The sequence below is a fragment of the Pelecanus crispus genome, chromosome 4, assembly GCF_030463565.1.
Source record: "Pelecanus crispus isolate bPelCri1 chromosome 4, bPelCri1.pri, whole genome shotgun sequence".
NCBI classification, from domain to species: Eukaryota; Metazoa; Chordata; class Aves; order Pelecaniformes; family Pelecanidae; genus Pelecanus; species Pelecanus crispus.
In genome coordinates this window covers 3,780,741-3,798,634 of record NC_134646.1, presented here as the reverse complement: position 1 = coordinate 3,798,634, position 17,894 = coordinate 3,780,741, and the positions used below count along the sequence as shown (strand labels likewise).

Genomic DNA, 17,894 nt, shown 5'->3' with positions numbered 1-17,894 from the left:
CCCCCCTCCCCTCTTCCCTAAAACCTTCCCTCCCCTAAACCCTTTTTTCCCTCCCCTCTCCGCTAAACCCCCCCCAAACCTTTTTTCTCCCCTCCCCTCTCCCCTAAACCCTTTTTCTGCTCCCCTAAAACCTTTTTTCCCCTCCCTTCCCCCCTAAAACCTTTTTTCCCCCTCCCCTCTCCCCTAAAACCTTTTTTCCCCCCTCCCCTAAAACCTTCCCTCCCCCTTCCCCTGTAAAACCTTTTTTCTGCTCCCCTCTACCCTAAAACCTTTTTTTCTCCTCCCCTCTTCCCTAAAACCTCCCCCCAAAATCTTGGCTGCCAGATGCAGCATAGGGGAAAGCAGCCCGTAGCTGGACAGCAGGGAGGTTTTTTCCCCCCAGGCAGTTCCCAGGAGGAGCTCTTTGCCATTTGGGAGACGAGGGACCACTGCCCACGGGCGTTGAGGCTCAGCCTCTTGGTGCTTGCACCAGGAGAGGCACACGGCCCCGGGTTTGGGGCTGCTCTGTCCACCGGGGCCTCGGTGAATTCTCAGCAGGTCGACTTTAGGCAAGTAGCGTGGCTGTATTTGCCCATGGCTAGCTAAATGACTGCTGTGGCTAGCTGGGAACATTCGCTATGGGTACAACTGGGCTACTGTGGAGCAGTTCCTGGTGAGCGGCGAAGAAAAAGCACAACGATGGGAAGGTCAACGGTGCTATCGGTGGCACTGGGAAGGTAAAGGGCGCGCTGGATGGGCACAGTCAGGTGCCTGCTGTCCAGCTGCGGCCGAGGGACATCAGGAACCCGTGCTTGGAAACGGTTGCAAGAAAGACCATGTCAACTATTAAATAAAAAACAATTCAAAAGTCTTATTTTTTCAATGCAGGTAATACCACCTGTGTAAATGAGCAGATACAACAAATCCAGGTGTCTCTTTGGTAGTTGCTTCAGCTTGTATCCCCCTTAGGCTTGTTGCCAAAGTTCAAGTTCTGGTCCTCCAAACCTTTTCTATTGTCCTCCATTCATCCGTCGTTTGCCCAAGTTCCCGTCCACGGTGTTCCATTATACTACGCTCAGTTCCTTTGGTGGTTATTACATTTACAATAAATCTTCTGCCAGGTTCTGGCACGGTCAGGACTACACAGGGGCCAAAAGCAGCTTAATGTTTTACTGGTATCGCAGGGAAGACTAAGTGAGCACATCTTACATTTGTAAGCATGCGCTAGTACCAAGAAATCTGGAATCTGAATATCCTTTTATTTACAAATTTTAACGTGTGTGTCAAAACACAGCATAGCCACAAAGCCCTAAATGCGATGACATTCATACTGTAATCTGCCATGGTACCTCGATGGGAAAGGCCACGTTTTGTGGAAAGACATGTTCCAAAATTAACTACACCATACAGGGGTGTGAGCTGTGGCAGCAGCCTCGAGCTGCTGGAAAAAGAGAGTTGTGAGCAACGTAGGGACACCACAGAACTGACTACAACCGATTCAAGGGCAGTTAAGCAAAAATGGTCTCAGAACAGTCCCAAGATGAAATCGATGCCATCCTTCTCTCCCCGCAAGCCACTGCTAAGTTTTACACATAAATGTCCCGTTCCCCCAAGGGACCTAAAGGACATATTTACATATTTAAACATTGTATTTCTTGCGCAAACGTTTTCTTCACTGACGTTTTTGTCAAGGCGAACGTGCTTTCCAATACAGATCAGGTAGCCCACCAAAATATGGCAAATTCGGCAGCTATCTACTCTCTTCACTAGTCATTTAAGAAGAAAACCCTCAAGAGGGCAGCAGTTAGACAAGAGAAAGCCCCGCTTCCTTCAAAATCCTCCAAACTAGCTTCTGCCCTTGTCACACACCGATAACCGCTATTTTCTTCTGAGCAACCTCAGACAAGACCCGGCCCTGGGCCAGAAAGGCAACGTCTCAGGAGCGGTTTTGCATGCAAGAAATCCAGCAGCAACGGCAGCATGAGCTCTGTCCTTGGACTGGACCCGAGCCGCTTCCCGTGGCAGTCTGCTGCGCTAACAAGAGAGTACGGGACCCTCCTCTCCTGCAGACACCTTGCAGCTTTAGCACCTGGAAACTCAGATGGATTGTTCCCACCGTTTCAGCCACCTGCATCAAGAGGAGAAAAGCAGAACCATGTTATGGACAGGCTAACAAAACCACAGAGGTACCCCCTGATGATGCGCTTCCTTTATTTTGATTTATTACGCATCCTTACCTTGCTAAAGCTGTGCGCTTACACCTCTGTGCTTCACAGATGAGACAACTTTAGTACGGCTTCTTTTTCCCCCCCAACTTCTATTACCAGGATTGCTTGCCATCGCAATGTTTTTTCTACTTTCTTCTTAGTAGCATTAAGCCATCACATCGCGTGAATGTAAGAGCCAAATATGCCCATATAGATTAAGAGGATGAGCAGCATTTGTGCAGAGATTTCAGAGCCAGCAGCTGCTCCCTCTCCTCAAAAAGGAAACGCCAGAGCCCAGAAGAAAAAAAACCTAAGATGTGCAGTTTGCACCTGCACGTTAACAGCATTGCCACGACACGCTTGTGCCTATCTGTAACAAACACCGAGTAGGAGAGGAGGGAGGCTGCAGTGCCTGGTGGTCCCTGCGGCCGCGGGGAGAATCCCCGGAGGGACGGGTATGCGATCACGTCCAGGCTGGCCGCACCAGGGTACCCAGAGCACCGAGCAAAGCCCATCTATGCAGGACACAAGGTTCCAACAGAGCTGGTGAGATTTTGGAGCGCAGCCTCTGAAGGCCCTTCCAGAGCACCTTGTCTCCTTCCCTTTTAATTCTCCCCAACTTCTGCTCCCTCCAGAAGGTGCAGTCCTTCCACCCAGCCTCAGTGAGGAAACAGGGGTGTTGATGAGAGTAAAAACCCTCAGCTAAGCACTGCAGTTCTTAGAGGATGAGACAAACTCATACAGCAGACTCTCTGGAAGATGCTGAGCAACAAGACGTAACAATACCCCAATTGAAAAAAGCAAAACAACAAACAAAACCACACAGTTTTTGTCGATGAGGTTTTCCTTCCAGCCAAAATGACTCAGAGAACTGCATGTCTTTCAAGGGGCAAGATGAAAAACTATTAAAACCGCATTTAAAAGCCGCAGCTTAAAACAATCTAGAATGATAAGATGCAATGCTAAGTGGAAGTGCAAATAGAGTGGCAGAGTTCAAACTTAATACTTTGATCTTGAGACTACAAGTCACCCACACAGCCAGGACTTTTCCTAAGGCGCCTTCTTCCCCGGACTCCTATCTCATGCTTGGAGAGCACTTGAGTCATCAACAGCTACATTAAATAAATATAGATTGAATGACATAGTCACTAAAAATTTTCCCTAATGTTAAGCTTGACAAGCCCCCCCAAATGCTTTTCTCCCTTCTTGCAAGTCCATTTTCTGTAATGTGCTTGACAGTGCTGTACATCCAACCCATTTTTTCCACTTCTCACGTGAAGGCAGCCACTTTCCCCTTTTTGTTATTCTATTGGCTTCCTCAACCCCCAACTTCACGAGCTGCTTAATTTCCAACACCAATGCTCTCAGCTCAGGAAAACGATTTACGTGCCACAGCCAACTTCAGTATCTGTCAAGAAAGCTGCGTGCTGCCCTCCGTAAGAAGTCTGTCCTAGCTAGGAGCCTTAATCAAGAATGCGAAGCGTAAAAGGATTTTTCCCATTGCACCTCCCACCTAGGTAAGTGTTCATGAAACTATCCGTTTGAAAGATACCAGAAGACCACACAGCAGAAATTAAAGCCACCAGAAGGCTACACTGCAGAAATTAAAGCCTACCTTTTACAGGCAGGTGCGATCTCCTCCTCCATAAGGCTAGTGCTCAACTCTGGGGAAACTGGCGTCCGACATGTCGGGCAGCAAGGTCCCCGACAGCTGTAAATTGGAAAGGTGGGGAAAAAAAATAAAAAGGAAAAGGAGAGGGTCAATTTCCAAGTGTAGTATAAATAGAGAGAACAATCAGAAACCACCTTCTAGGGACATATGCAATGCTGATGTTCATCTTAAAACAAATCTGTTCTTTGATCAAATCACTTCGAAAATGCTTCCCTCCACCCCCCAATACAGTCTGCCAAATCTCAGCTGGAAGCAAGGTAGCCAAAGCAACTGCCTGTGGAATTGCTTAACTCCCAAACAACATCTCAGTGTTACTGAGGAACTAATTTTTTAAGAGTTGCAAGTTTTCCCCTTCTCTCCCTATGCCTGGCTCCTACGCTTTCTCCCTCCCTACTGCACTCAGCCCCTCAACATCTAACACTGCCAGAGCAATTCTCCTCCAAATGCAGGTCCTTCCTGGTCTCTCTTCAACTCTGGTAAATCAGGCTTACTTCCACCTTGATTCAGCCAGCTGAAATAGCAACAATTCATGTTGACTGCCTTAGCAGTGAGAATCTAGTATTTAGCTAACCTCAGAGAGAGAAACAGAGCCCCATGTTTCATCTGTGACCCTTCTCTTTTCCCCCAGCATAAGGCCTCAGGTCCTTTTACTTAGTTAAGAAACCAAGGCAAGTTCTGCCCCTGCTAAGAGTTGCACTGGAGATTTGTGGGTCACACTGTTCAGAAAGTCCCGAACCTAAGAAATACAGAGCAGCACAGACTATTTTATTGCTTTGTTACCTGCTGTGAGGCCAGACTTGGGTTATGGAGGTCAATAGCAGCAAGGGAGGGGACACGGGACTCTGAAACTGTTTTATTTTCCTTTTTCAGAAATCTGGGATGCCATGCTGCAAAACACAACCAATGCACACCATGTTAAGGAAGCGAGAGCTGACTGCTCTGATGCACGCTGCTTCCTGCCGCTTATTTAGGATCCAGGTTTTATTTAGAGGACATCAAACCTCATACCTTCCACTCCTCTCAGTTCAGGGAGATGATTTAGTTCTGGCAAACGCACATCTGTCTTGGAGAATTCCCATTTTTTCCTATTTGCCTGAAGGACGTTTTTTTCATTAGTAACCTGTAATCAAAGGCATAAGTACCAGCTCATGAAAATATAGAAAAAACAAAGCTATTTTCAAACTAAAAAAATGCATCAACACAGCAACGTTCCGCTCTAGTTGGAATGTGCACAAGAGTAAAAGAAAAGACTCTGATGAGTGTGAAGGAATCCATTCTGCTCAAGTGTCATTTATACATTAAAAACAACGGAACAGCCACAGCAGAAAACCCCAATTGCCTAAGCAAGTTGCTCTCAGAGAGACAAAATACAACGCTTGGAGAATGGCTTGGATGAGTTATCTGTAAAAAGGCAAACATTCCTGCTGGCATGGAAAGAATATTGCCTGGGTAGTGAGTGCAGTGGAAAGCTTTCCATTTCACTTCTTGTCATTATCAATTTTTAATGGGTTTGTGACATGACTAAATAAGGCCCTGACCATGTTAAATCCAAATCCTAAATTCTGCCTCAGTAGTGCAGCACATACGGTCTACTTTTCCTGGCCAGGCAAGAGGCCATGGATATATTCCACATCTCACCGATATCCTGTGTTGGACTGCTCCCCTCATTTAAAATTTTTCTCTGACACAAAGTCTGTTTCGTGTAAGGTAATTATTAGCAAAGGATAACAGACGACACACCTGTAGGAAAAAAGGAGTGAAGAAAATAGTATTTCTAGTTGGGGGTTACGCTGAAGGCTTCAACAGATGGGATTCTTGACAGTAAAACACATACTTGAGGTTCAGAATTTATTTTTGCTTTGCCAAGGGGGAAAGACAGATGACTTACCGATGTCAAGCTTACACTGTAACAGCCCGCTGGAGAATGCTTCCGTTGCTTTAGAAACGGGTTCAAGTATTTTTTACTCTTTTCATCAACTCTGTAATCAAAAATGCCCCAAACTTTGTATTAACTGGGGTAACACGGTGAATATAAAACCAAGAAATGCAAGACACCCAGAAACACTGTCATTAAATGCTTAGAAAGAAGGCTCACGGGGAGAATATCCTTTGTGAGCACAGTTAACGGAGAAGTTTGGCCCAAAGGACAAGCCGTGAGTCAAAGAAGGGCCAGCGTCACAGCAGCTGGCAAACCGCTGCTGTCCAGTAGCGCTTTGCCAAATGTGGAAACACAGCGAACCTGTGCCTGTGCGAAGCCCGGTTTTCTTATCCTCGTACAACCCTCCACCCAAGCGCTGTTCCTAGCCGTATCCTGTCCCAAACCCACATCTCGCGTTCCCACATCATCACCCTGCACCTCTCTCAGGGCATTACAGTTCCTCGGCAACAGGGACGATGGATCCAAGCTCTTCCAGCTCTGCTCCCCTACCTGTAATTAAGGTTCCCAGGCACAGGTCCCATCCCAACTGTAGTGGGAGAAAGGTTCTGGCTGATGGGAGGGATAACTATGCCTGCATTCTTGGCATAGTCCAAGCTGCTGCTGGAATCTTTTAGGCTGGTTTGAGGGCTTATTTTAAATGGGTTGATCGCACTGCCGTAGAGGGAGCTCAGGTTAGAGGATCGGTCTGCTTTCTCTGCATCAGCTTTAGAGCGCTTCATCTTTAACACCTTTGCATCTCTGCTCTTCGGGTCAATGCTGAAATCCTGTTTGGGAAGATAAGCATCGTCCTTCTCTTACAGTCGTGTTTAAAAAGTAGCTTAGAGCAGCTCATGTGGGGGAAAAAAAGTCAAAAGCCTAAACCTGCATGATTCTGCAAGAATCTGATGGGGATGGAATTGTTTTTAGTAGAAAACCTCTGTCTTCCATCAAATGGGAAGAGACTCGTCAGGGTTCCAGCACCCTCTGTATATAAGTCACCTTAGAATGGGATCGAAAATGACAGAGGAAGAACAGCCATATCCTGTGTCACTTCCAAAGAAATTAAATAAGAACTGAGCCCACTGTCACCTCACAGTCACTCTGAAGCCTCTACCCCTTAGTATCTAATTGAAAGCAAAATATGTAATTTTGGAGACAGGGCTTTAACACAGGTAAACAACAGCACAGAAGCGTGTTTTTGTGATTCAACATGAATTATGCTTCCTAACTGATTCTCCTTTCAGCTCCGTATTTGCCAGTAACTGCATCACAATGTAGTTTACCCAAATAGCCACTTGCAGACTGCCGAGCCTAGCGCTAGAGCAACCTCGTAGCAGCGAAACAGCTAGAATCAAAGGCACAGAGCTCCTACACAACAGCCTGCAGGCAGTATCGCACTGAGTATCAGAGGTGCAGGGGCACAGGCCTAGCGCACGGCCTTGAATCGGGCAACGAGGTCTTTAGCGCTGTTTAGACTCACAGTGGCCTCCAAAGGTGAGCTTCTAGGGCGCATCACACTTACCCAGTCTTTTTTAAAAAAAGGAAATGGACAATTATGCTTGTATTTTTGCTATGAACTTAAAACTGCTGCACGTACATATATAGCGATTTTAAAACATAGGGGGAAAAAAAAAATGCATGTTTGGAAAACAAAGATGGACCAACCTGGACACCAAGCACTTTTCTTTCTTCTAAAACATCATCTTTGTCCCTTTTGCTGATTTTTGATTTTTTTTGTAACTGATGGTCTCTGCCATCTTTCTGAATCTTTAACTTCAGCTCCTGAGCAAATCTACATTCCATATAAAGGCAGGGGGAGAAAAAAACAAAAAAGGGCTTCTGTTAAACTCAAATATCATCACCCACTGCTGTTCAGCACAGGCTCCTATAGCCTAAGTAATCAAAGAAACCATGCCTTTTTAACTAATGAGAAGCCAGCCAAATACGAAGTATCCATTAAAATAAAGAAAATCTTACAAGCGCACGCTTTTCACGTTACAGCAATAAAGGTGTCCGTATCCCGGTCTGGTGTAGATGCAGACAGTGAATACAGTGTAAGACTACACTACCCGATACGGTGTGACACTGGGAGCGCACGCTGATCAATTAATGTCGCGACAAGGTAATGACACCAGCGTGCCGCTGCAACGCGTTCCCTTTCAACTGTTGTTTCCAGGAAGGCTAAAAGCAAACAAAACCCAAAACATTCAGCGGCTGTCAGCTCTGCCAACCCAGTATGCAATCTTCAAGCACAACTGCTTAACTTCCTTCTACTATTAGTCTGCTTTGAGCAAGAAATTAACTGTTTACCTTTCAGCAAATCCATCCTTGTTGAAGAAATCGCACTGCAAGAGTTCAGCACAGGAGGGTCTTTTGTCTGGGTCAATTTGCAAACACTTCTGTCAAATTGTAAACATTAGAAGGCAAATACATTAGAAACGAAACAAAAGGCTCTAGCATTTCTGAGTCAAGTCAAGAAAAAAGCTGCAAGACTCCCCCTTCCAGGGCCTGTTATATTGAGATGAGCCCAAAAGAAACCACTACCAAAAAAGTTGAATGTTTGCCAGCTGCTTCCATTCCAATCACTAATGCTCACAAAGACTCATCGCATCGGGAATACCTGTCACACAAATAGATCACCCTGCTCTCAGTAAACGTCCCTTGTTTTCAGTTACGTTTGTTTGGCTAAGGCTTTAGAATCTGTTTTGATCATTAGGCATTTCAAATACAACCACGTGGTTTTTAGGTTGTTTTAGTTACCCAACATATCGGTGCTCCAGGCTACTGTGTGACAGCACAAAAACACTCCCTGGAAGGATTCTTCAGAATCCATTACAAAGTTGTATGTAGGCTTCCTAACTCCCACGTAGTAGACATGCAGCTCCAAGAGCAAGGGACACATTTGGATGCCACCCCACGGAAGCCTACTTGCTTGCAGTGCCTCCACCAGCAGGTAGAGGGAGGGTTGGCAGAAAACACTGCATCTACACAGCGCTGATAGCAAGTGAGAAGGGGCTGTGTATTATCTACAAGTATCCGCCACTTAAGGTAGCAGACGAGGGGCAAAGCTTGTCAGGAGACCTTTTAAAAGATCAACTGATCCAGTGAGGTGTATGGGGGACGCTTTTTCAACACACAAGCCCTTCCTCACCTTTCAAATCGCCTTGGAAAACTTAATCAGTAGGGCACTATATGCTATAAATCCTCTCCGGAAGATACGTAGTGACCATTTTGGCTCTGGAGATGATTGGCTTAGTCTCCCCTGTCACCCAGGACGGTAGCTGTTGTGTCCTTGCAGTCCTCACTAAGCTACCAATGCAATCAGTTGTTCGTTGTGTGGGTAGTTGAGAGAAAGCCAGTTAAACAGCCCCAGCCCTTTCTGTAGGCTGTATTCAGCTCCCCAAGGCGAAGGACAAGTTAACAGAGAAACGTTCATATTAAACGATCAGTTAATTACCTTGGCTAAATCTAGCACTGCAGCAGAGAGCTTGGGATATCGTTTGTCCAGAGATTCGGCCTCCTTCACTTCAGGCAACCTCATGCCAGCAAAAAGGGGATTTTTATAGAATAACTCCTGGTGTCTTGGAATTAAATTACCTGGAATCACACAAACAAAGCAACCACATGAGAAGAAATGGAAGAAATACAGAACAGTCCTGTGAAACATTTGAGAGGCTGAAATACTGGGTCAGCACTACTATAAGAGCTACAGTCTGGGTCGTTCTCTTTCCACCTGCACGCCATGAATTGATGCTGTACTTGCAAGCTCCTAGCTCCTTCTTTGTAAAAGGCGCTAAGAGGACACACTCCCAGAAATAGTCCAGCACGCACCATAGACTTTCTCCCCACCCCCTCCTCCCCCCGCCAAAATGTATTTGACCCCTTTGCTACTAAGCAGGCACTAGGAGCCCAACAGGCTCTTCTTACCCAGGCACTTGGTGATATGGTAGAGCTGGTCAATGTCTGAATCTCCAGGGAAGAGGGGCTCTCCTGTAAGCATTTCTGTTATCAGAGAGCCAATAGCCCACACGTCCACAGCCCTGGGAAAAAAACCAAAAAACCACCCCAGCTCAGCACGGCTTCATTCGCCTCTTTGATCTAAAGGTTCAGCCAGGCCAGCGCACAGCACGTCTTCAGCAGGTTACAAGCCCCAAGGGCAGCTCTACCCCCCAAAACAGCAAGACAGCTGTTTTCCAAGCTTACAAGTGCTCTGATGACTGGCAAGGATTCACCTCCTGAAGCAGACAAAGGCTAGCAGAAGCCTGATAGATGTATAATCATGTTCCAAAACCCAATTCTTTAAAACTACTAATACGACATAACACATTAGTAGAATCTTGCACTTTAGAGAGCACAAAGGTAAGCAGCTAACTCTTTCTGCAGGCATCCGCTCTTCAGGCACACTCACTGAAAATTAAGTTGATGTAACACAGGGACATACATCAGCCTGCACGATTGTACTAACAGGCCTGTGAATAACACGGTTTAAGTTCTGACCTGGTTTTGCGGCACTGGGGATCCCAGCAAGAAAAATCTCCTTCATCCCACCTCCTCCCTCCTGAAATGTCCATCTAGAATTGTCTGAAGGGACTTTTCTGTCTTCCCTCCACGACTCCAACTGCACAGGAGGGAAGTCTAACCATAACCTTCTCCAGTACTAGGACTGGCAACTGAAAAGCTCCAATAGACAACAGACCAGGAATGCTGAGGGCTTTCCTTGCCTTTTGAGCCAGGAAAGCCTAGCACTGGCAGTAGTTAGCTGTGCAGCGGGAGGGAGAAGAGGAAGGCTTAAACCTTTACAAGCGAATAACCAAGGAATGCTGAACAGCATCCCTTTAACCTGTTTGCCAAGCAATAGTCCCCTGCCTCCCCAAAAAAGAGAGCACCTCCCTCCATACTCCCCACAAGCCCACAACTCTTCTGCAGCCTCGCATGCCAGTCTTACTTGCCATACTTGGTGTCTCCCACCAGCAGCTCTGGAGCTCTGTACCATCGGGTTGCCACGTAGTCTGTGTAAGCTTCCCCAGAAGCTGCTAAGGTACGGGCAAATCCAAAGTCACACAGTTTTACAACTCCTGACTGGGAGACTAGTATGTTCTCTGGCTTAATATCCCGATGTATTATCTGCACAAAGAAAAGCAAGTCAAGGCAAATAAATTCCCCCCTTTTCTACATAGTAAATTGACTGGCTCACCAAAACCAGTAGCTTTCTCACATCCAGGCAGAAAATTACATTTTTGCAGGCATGGGAAACGTATGGAGCCTGTAAAATACAGCTACGTGCACACAGTCAATGAACCAGTGCCAACCCAAGTGCACAGGTAAACACAGAACCTCTAATTTTTGCACACAGAAACGTTTATTTTATTTATCTCTCTGCATGTGTTCTGCAGGTGTATTTTAAAAGGCACAATTTATTACGCTTGAAAATCTGGCCTTGACCACAAATTTAAAACCTGTAAGTATTGCAAGGGCCACGGGCATGTGCTGCAGTTCAATGTGAAGAGTATTTTAGGAATTCTTAAGAGAGAGTTTTGCAAACATAAAAATAAAGGTGCGTGTGTTTATATCCATTCGTACACAACTAGGATTGTCAAACCTGACAGAAATCAGTTGAGAACAAAACCCTAAAAATACTGAAGAGAAAAAACAAGCCTACATGTTTACATTGACACTATCAGAGTCAATCTTTTGAAAGAGGGACTATCTCCCTCTGCAAGATAAGCCAGCCTACAATAAAGTGCCACCAAGTTTTGAATCCCCACGGACTCCTGGACCCTTGCTTTGAAACACTCTCACAAATCAATCAGACTACCGGATTAGCTGACACCAAGTGCCAACATTTTATAAGAAATTCAGTCTGGCCCTTCTGCCCTGCCTCTTCCTTTTCAGCCAAAACTTTATTTCTCTAAGTTTTAACATATAACAAAAATATATGCTTCTGTATCTATTCATTCAAGGTTAACTGCAGAGCCGACTTCTTGTGCATACTTACATTATGACTGTGACAAAACGCTATTCCTCTCATAATCTGAAATAAGTATTTCCGAACCCTGCCATAGTCTAGTCCGTTGGGAAACGCCTCAAGGTCATCAAGCACTGTGTGATCCACGAATTCAAACACCAGATACCACCGTTTCTTCTTTCTACACACTTCCAGCAGGTTCACAAGATTCTCATGCCTGAGTTGCTGTTATAAAACAAGAAATATTTTATGAGAGTTTGACAGCGTGTAATGCGTTAAACTACGACCAGATCCTTTTAACCGCAACCCAGCCAGTGTACTGCCCTGGAACGCTCTTCTTGTCATGGTACTCGCATTCATTTATTCTTAAAATCAGCTCACTGATATTTCAGAATAGGTTTTATTTTGCCAATTTTCTTTTATGTTTTTAACATCTTCTGGAGGATTTCCACCACCTCATACATGCAGACACCCGGTTTTGTAACATGAAAATAAAAACAACACTGACTGTCCTGGTTTCGGCTGAAATAGAGTTAATTTTCTTCCTAGTAGCAGGCATAGTGCTGTGTTTTGGACACTGACTAAGGACATTTCTTCTTCATGGTGATGCTCAAAACACACTGTTCTGTTGTTGGAAAACCTCATGCATTCTGCTTCTCACAGTACCCTCCTCACGTGCAAGGTGACACTAACTCGTGCCCTGATCTTGACCAGCTTTAAAGCAAGCTTATTTTCCACATGAGAGAAATCCTGAGGACGTAAAAAAGAAGGAGCAACAGCTAGCTACCCCTTCCAGACAGGATTCAAAGGATTGCTGAAGACGGCAATGTTTTGTTTTAAGAAAATATTTTGCCTCTCCCAACAACCCAAAACTGATTCACCTCTTTTCTCCCACGTTTCCAGGAAGTTTTACTCCTCTTCTCTGTCATTCCTTTCTCTAGGTCCTCTTTTAAAAACTCTCTTACATCCCCATTTAAAGGAAAAACAAAAGCAGCTGCGATACCCCTCTGTTCTACCTAGCTGCCAGTTCATCACAAATTACTCAGTGTCTGTATCTTAATTTTTTTCTAATAAGACTTTTCTTTTAAGCTCCTACCATACCCAAAGCATTTCTGTTGGCACTGCCAGCTTATACACATTTAAAATAACTGATGTGTGCCAGAATACAAGCACACTGACTGGATAAAAGGAAAGTTGAGCATTCTTACCTATAATATTGTTAACAATTAAACAGCTTCTATTAAACTGTGTCGAGTGGATTCAGAGTAAAAACTGACTAGCCAAGGATTTGAAGAGATCTTTTTTTCCAATATTATGCAGAGGGGAAAGCTGAAGATAGTTTAGAAAAAAAAAACCCTGTAACTTAAATGGAAAAAAAAAAAAAAAAAGAGCAGCTGTATTTTCTAGTTATTTCATCATCCCATTCGGACCAGCCAAGAACCCACCTCCAATTCGTTACACGTTTGAAATGCTGGTTTATCACACACCACTTTAACAAAACGGACCACGCTACAATGCGCAGTTATTTATTAGCTTGGAGCCTAGCAGGCAAATATCATCGGAGGATGCCTGAAGGCAGCACCGTAGCCCAGGGATCGCGACCAAGGACAATGCAAAAGGACCGCAGAGCACAGGGACTTGTAGGGGAAATGCTCTGCCAGTCCAGAGGGAGTGCCAGCCAGCCTGCACCTGGGTCTGTGAAAGACCCACATTTCTTAGAAGGTCTGAAAAGTGAAGATTTAAAAACAAAACAAAAAAAAAAAGACGATCAATTAGAAAAAAGCTCCTCTCTCAAGAATAACTTCTCCCCAGCACGGGAGACCCGAAGAGGTTTTACTGTTTTCAGCCATGATTAAATCGCTGCCTGAACTCCTAAACAGGAGAGAATTGGGAAAAAAAAAAAAAAAAAAAAAAAAAAAAATTAGGTTCACAGGGAGCATGCAAGTGAAGAAACCACAAAAAGATTAAATCTCTAGGCATTTATTTTCACTGTGAGAGGCCACACTTACTGAGCTATGTATGGAAATGTTCCCCTTGCTGAGTTCCCATTTACCCAGGAAAACAAGTGAGTTCCCAACACACCTGGGAGGTGGCACGTGCTTTGACTCAGTAACTAAGCGAGCCCGGCCAACAGATCAGGTATGAGCCAGGCTCGCACAGATCTGCTTTGGAAGAGTTTGAGAGGACAATGCTTGGAGCTGCTGGCTGCGTCTCAAGCTCCAGCACATGCATTTCTATTAACTCCGAGGGTCTGTAGCTCTTGCAGTGACAGCAGAGATCACTTTTTTTTTTTCCTTCACAGCACAGGGATATGGTCTGGCAGGCTTGTGAGGAGACACTTGCGGCAGCCAAGAGGAGAGGAGACCAGCTTGCACGTATTCCCACCCGAGAACACCCCACATCAGAGGAAAAGCCTAAACACATTCCAACTGTAATAAGACTCTCCTTCATTTCTTCACCGGACACATCACCCGTGTACCAACGCTTAAAACTACCACGTGTGCCCACGCATAGGGACAAGGACTCTTCTGTGCGTACCACCTGTGGGACGAGGGAAGAAGGAAAATGCTGCAAGTACTGCTAGAAGTTATGGTGGCAAACACAGGGCTGAAGGCAGTCAAATGAGCAAGCAGAACAACATATGTATGTCCTGGCGCGGAATGCCACCCTGCATCCTTGGCGTCCTATTCGTGAAGGAACGCAGCAGAAAAAACTGACGGTGAAACAGTTTAGGAACTTGCAAAAGCTTCTGTAGGAAGAACAAAGCCAAGAGAGGAAGCAGAAAGACCGTATGACAAAACACCAAAGAGCACACATGCACAAAACCCTGTTTATCTAAAGCTCCTGGGTATTTTCCCAGACAGAGTATCTACAGCCCATGAAGAGAAGTACCTTTAACAAACCAACCCACACAATGAGACTACACCACATAATGCTGCTGATAAGAAGCCAACATGCTGAAGTAGGACTGGGCATTCAGGTGAGTATAAAGCATCCACAGGTGATACCAGGCAAATCACGCACTCAAAGGGCAAAGGACATTACCCCAGCTGGCTTCGACCTCGGGGCTAGCCACTGACTGATAAGGTTCGGGGAATTTGATACCCATCCCCCTCCAGCCTCTCACTGGCAGTACAAGCCTGCCAGGAAAGTGCCATTAATAAAACAAAATAAAGTCAAACTTTCCTAGAAGTGTTTTTCCAGATCAGGTAAAAACTTTCCTAGAAGTGTTTTTCCAGATCAGGTAACACCGGTACCCAGTCTGGTTAGGCACACCGTCATGCGTTCAGGTCACCATTCACCTGCACGTTTTAAAAGTTCAGCATTTCCTTCGTTTTCAGCAAATTCACAGCAGCAAGGTACTCAAATTTGGTACACACCACAGGGGGACACAATTGTCACCAGGAGGCAACAGAGACCTTGTGACTCCCTTCCTCATACCGTTCCCTGACGAATACAGGGCACATAAACAAGCTTCTAATCAAGTCAGGTTTAGCCAAGCAAATCCAGCACAGCCCCCAGCCAAAGGGAAAAGCAGCTCTGTAAGGCTACAAGTCAAAAGCTAAATGAATCTAGCATGGCTTGGCTGCTCATGCAATTACAAACAGGGCCCAGTCAAGTCTCTTTAAGTTTGGACTTTCTAAGTTATACTTCGTAAATCACAGTCAGAAGCAACTGCATTTCCCTTTCAGAACTGACCTAAGGGCTTAAAATTTACACCTATCCTATAGCCTCATTGCATAAACAACACTCCTTAAAGGACTATTATTAAGGAGTGCCAAGATGCAGTTTTCTCCCAAGAAACCATCAACTCCCTACAGGCAGATCTCACCCACACCCATCAGCTCTAAACAACCAGCACCTGTACTGCAAGAAAAACAGACCACAGACACGAAGGTTACTATCCTGCTTGAAGGAGACATTTGCCTTCACAAAGATATTTAAACACCCAACTAGGATTCAAAACCCGACTTAAACAGCCGACTAAGATGTCTTAGAGGTCCTTTCCAACCTTAATGATTCCTAGTTATACTTTCGTTAAAAAATAATCCAGCCACCAAGCCAGGAAACATGAAATTAATTATTACTCCACCCTTCATTGGTTTAATGGTGGACTTGGTAGTGTTAGGTTAATATTTGGACTGGATGATCTTAAAGGTCTTTTCCAACCTAAATGATTCTCTGATTCTATTCTATGAAAATACACCATGAAGAGGCACCTTGAGCACAGCAGAGGCTGGACCCGTACACCGCTGCTCCCCCTCCCCAGGGAACAGCCATGATGAGCCGCATCCTTCCCCTTGCCTGCAGCAGGGCAGGTGGCTAGAACAATAAACACAAAAGCATCAAAATAAAAATGTCATGCTCTGCATTAACCACCTCGGCACAGCGGCTCACGGCAGACGTTGTCCTGCAACGTAAATGTCTCCCAGCTGCACGAGGAGAATGACTGAATCGTTTAGGTTGGAAAAGACCTTTAAGATCATCCAGTCCAACCATTAACTTAACACTGCCAAGTCCACCACTAAACCAATTAAGGGGAGAGGAATAATTTCATGTTTCCTGGCTTAGTGGCTGGATTATTTATAATAAAAGTAAAAACTAGGCATCACTAAGGTTGGAAAGGATCTCTAAGATCATCCGTCCAACCATCAACCCAACACCCCCATGCCCACTAAACCATGTCCCAAAATGCCACCTCTGCCCATTTTTTGAACACTTCCAGGGATGGGGACTCCACCACCTCTCTGGGCAGCCTCTTCCAATGCTTGACTACCCTTTCCGTGAAGAAATTTTTCCTACTATCCAATCTAAACCTCCCCTGACGCAACTTGAGACCCTTACCTCTCGTCACTTGGGAGAAGAAACACCAAGCCATCAAAAAGCCATCGGTTTGGTCCGGCTTTGCCGGAAGACTTAGGCCCGCTCCCCTCAGCTGCCCTCACAGCCCCCGCGGCACCCCCCCGCTCACCTTCAGCAGCTTGATTTCCCTCAGGGCGATCTTCCTCACCACCGCGTCGTCCTCGCTTTCCAAAAACTTCTTGACGGCGACGATCTGCCCGCTCTCCTTGTTCCTGCACTTGGTCACCATCCCGTAGCTGCCTTCCCCCACGAGGCCCAGCACCTGGTACTTCTCCATGGCCGCTGCTTTCCCCCTGCGGGAGGCCGGGGTGGGTCGAAGGCACCGGGGCCTCCCGTCCCGCCGCTGAACAGCGGCGGGCCCGGGCCCACCGCACCGTCACCAGGGGCAACGGCCCGCCGTAAGGCGCGCCCGCCGTACGGCGCACCCGCCTGTCGCAACAGCCGCCCCGCACGCCCGGGAAGGCGGGAAGCCGTGAGGGAAAACGGGCGGCCGCCGTACCGGGAAGCGGCCGCGGCACCGGGAAGCGGAAGAAGGCGGGTGGGCTGGCCGCTGTGAGGGAGGCAGGACGGAGGGTGGGCCCGGGGGCGGGAATCCGGAGGTACCGCATGCCCCTGTCCCGGCGAGGGGCTGCGGCTTGTTACCGGTAGCGGTGTGAGGGCTGAGGCGCTGCTGGGGGGCAGCCGACGGGGTTTATTCCTTTTAATATTTGCTAACGGGCACACCTCTGGTGTGTTTGTGCCAGCCCCCTGAGGAGGGGCTGATGTCAAACCTGACCAGGCAGTAATGCCGCTCCTCTTGCTGGAGGATGTAACCCAGATATTTTACACTTCTAAGAAAATTGTAGTTTATGTGGAGAAGTTCTTCTAAAAAAAGTAATTTTACACATCTCTTCTAAAAAAATTGTAACTTACGGGGAGAGGTAGTTCTAAAAAGCCTAACTTTACAGTTGTCTTCTAAAAAAATTGTAACTTACATGGAGAAGTTCTAAAAAGCCTAATTTTACACTTGTCTTCTAAAAAAATTGTAACTTACATGGAGAAGTTAATCTAAAAAACCTAATTTTACACTTGTCTTCTAAAAAAATTGTAACTTACGTGGAGAAGTTCTTCTAAAAAGCCTAATTTTACACTTCTAAAAAAAATTGTAACTTAGGTGGAGAAGTTCTTCTAAAAAGCCTAATTTTACACTTGCCTTCTAAAAAACCTGTAGCTTACATGGAGAAGTTCTAAAAAAACATAATTTTACACTTCTAAAAAAACCTGTAACTTACGTGGAGAAGTTCCTCTAAA

The 17,894-nt window shown here is 45.8% G+C and overlaps 1 protein-coding gene across 2 annotated transcripts; it reads right to left on the bottom strand.

Moving 5' to 3' along the window:
• Positions 1 to 1,217: 1,217 nt before the first annotated feature.
• On the bottom strand, positions 1,218 to 16,951 carry CDKL2 (cyclin dependent kinase like 2). 2 transcript variants are annotated; one of them, XM_009486319.2, is made up of 13 exons: positions 16,714 to 16,951; positions 11,772 to 11,966; positions 10,722 to 10,900; positions 9,704 to 9,816; positions 9,234 to 9,373; positions 8,087 to 8,175; positions 7,442 to 7,568; positions 6,287 to 6,561; positions 5,747 to 5,837; positions 4,867 to 4,978; positions 4,639 to 4,745; positions 3,802 to 3,897; positions 1,218 to 2,107 (listed from the first exon to the last, which is right to left on the bottom strand). In XM_009486319.2, the coding sequence occupies exons 1-12, from the start codon at positions 16,879 to 16,881 to the stop codon at positions 3,838 to 3,840; spliced, it is 1,656 nt and encodes a 551-aa protein (XP_009484594.1). In that variant the 5' UTR covers positions 16,882 to 16,951; the 3' UTR covers positions 1,218 to 2,107; positions 3,802 to 3,837. The 2 variants fall into 2 exon arrangements, with proteins under 2 accessions (XP_009484594.1, XP_075564866.1); XM_075708751.1 differs by lacking the exons at positions 1,218 to 2,107; positions 3,802 to 3,897; positions 4,639 to 4,745; ... (1 more) ...; positions 5,747 to 5,837; positions 7,442 to 7,568 and having other exon boundaries at positions 6,473 to 6,561.
• Between the last annotated feature and the right edge of the window lie 943 nt (positions 16,952 to 17,894).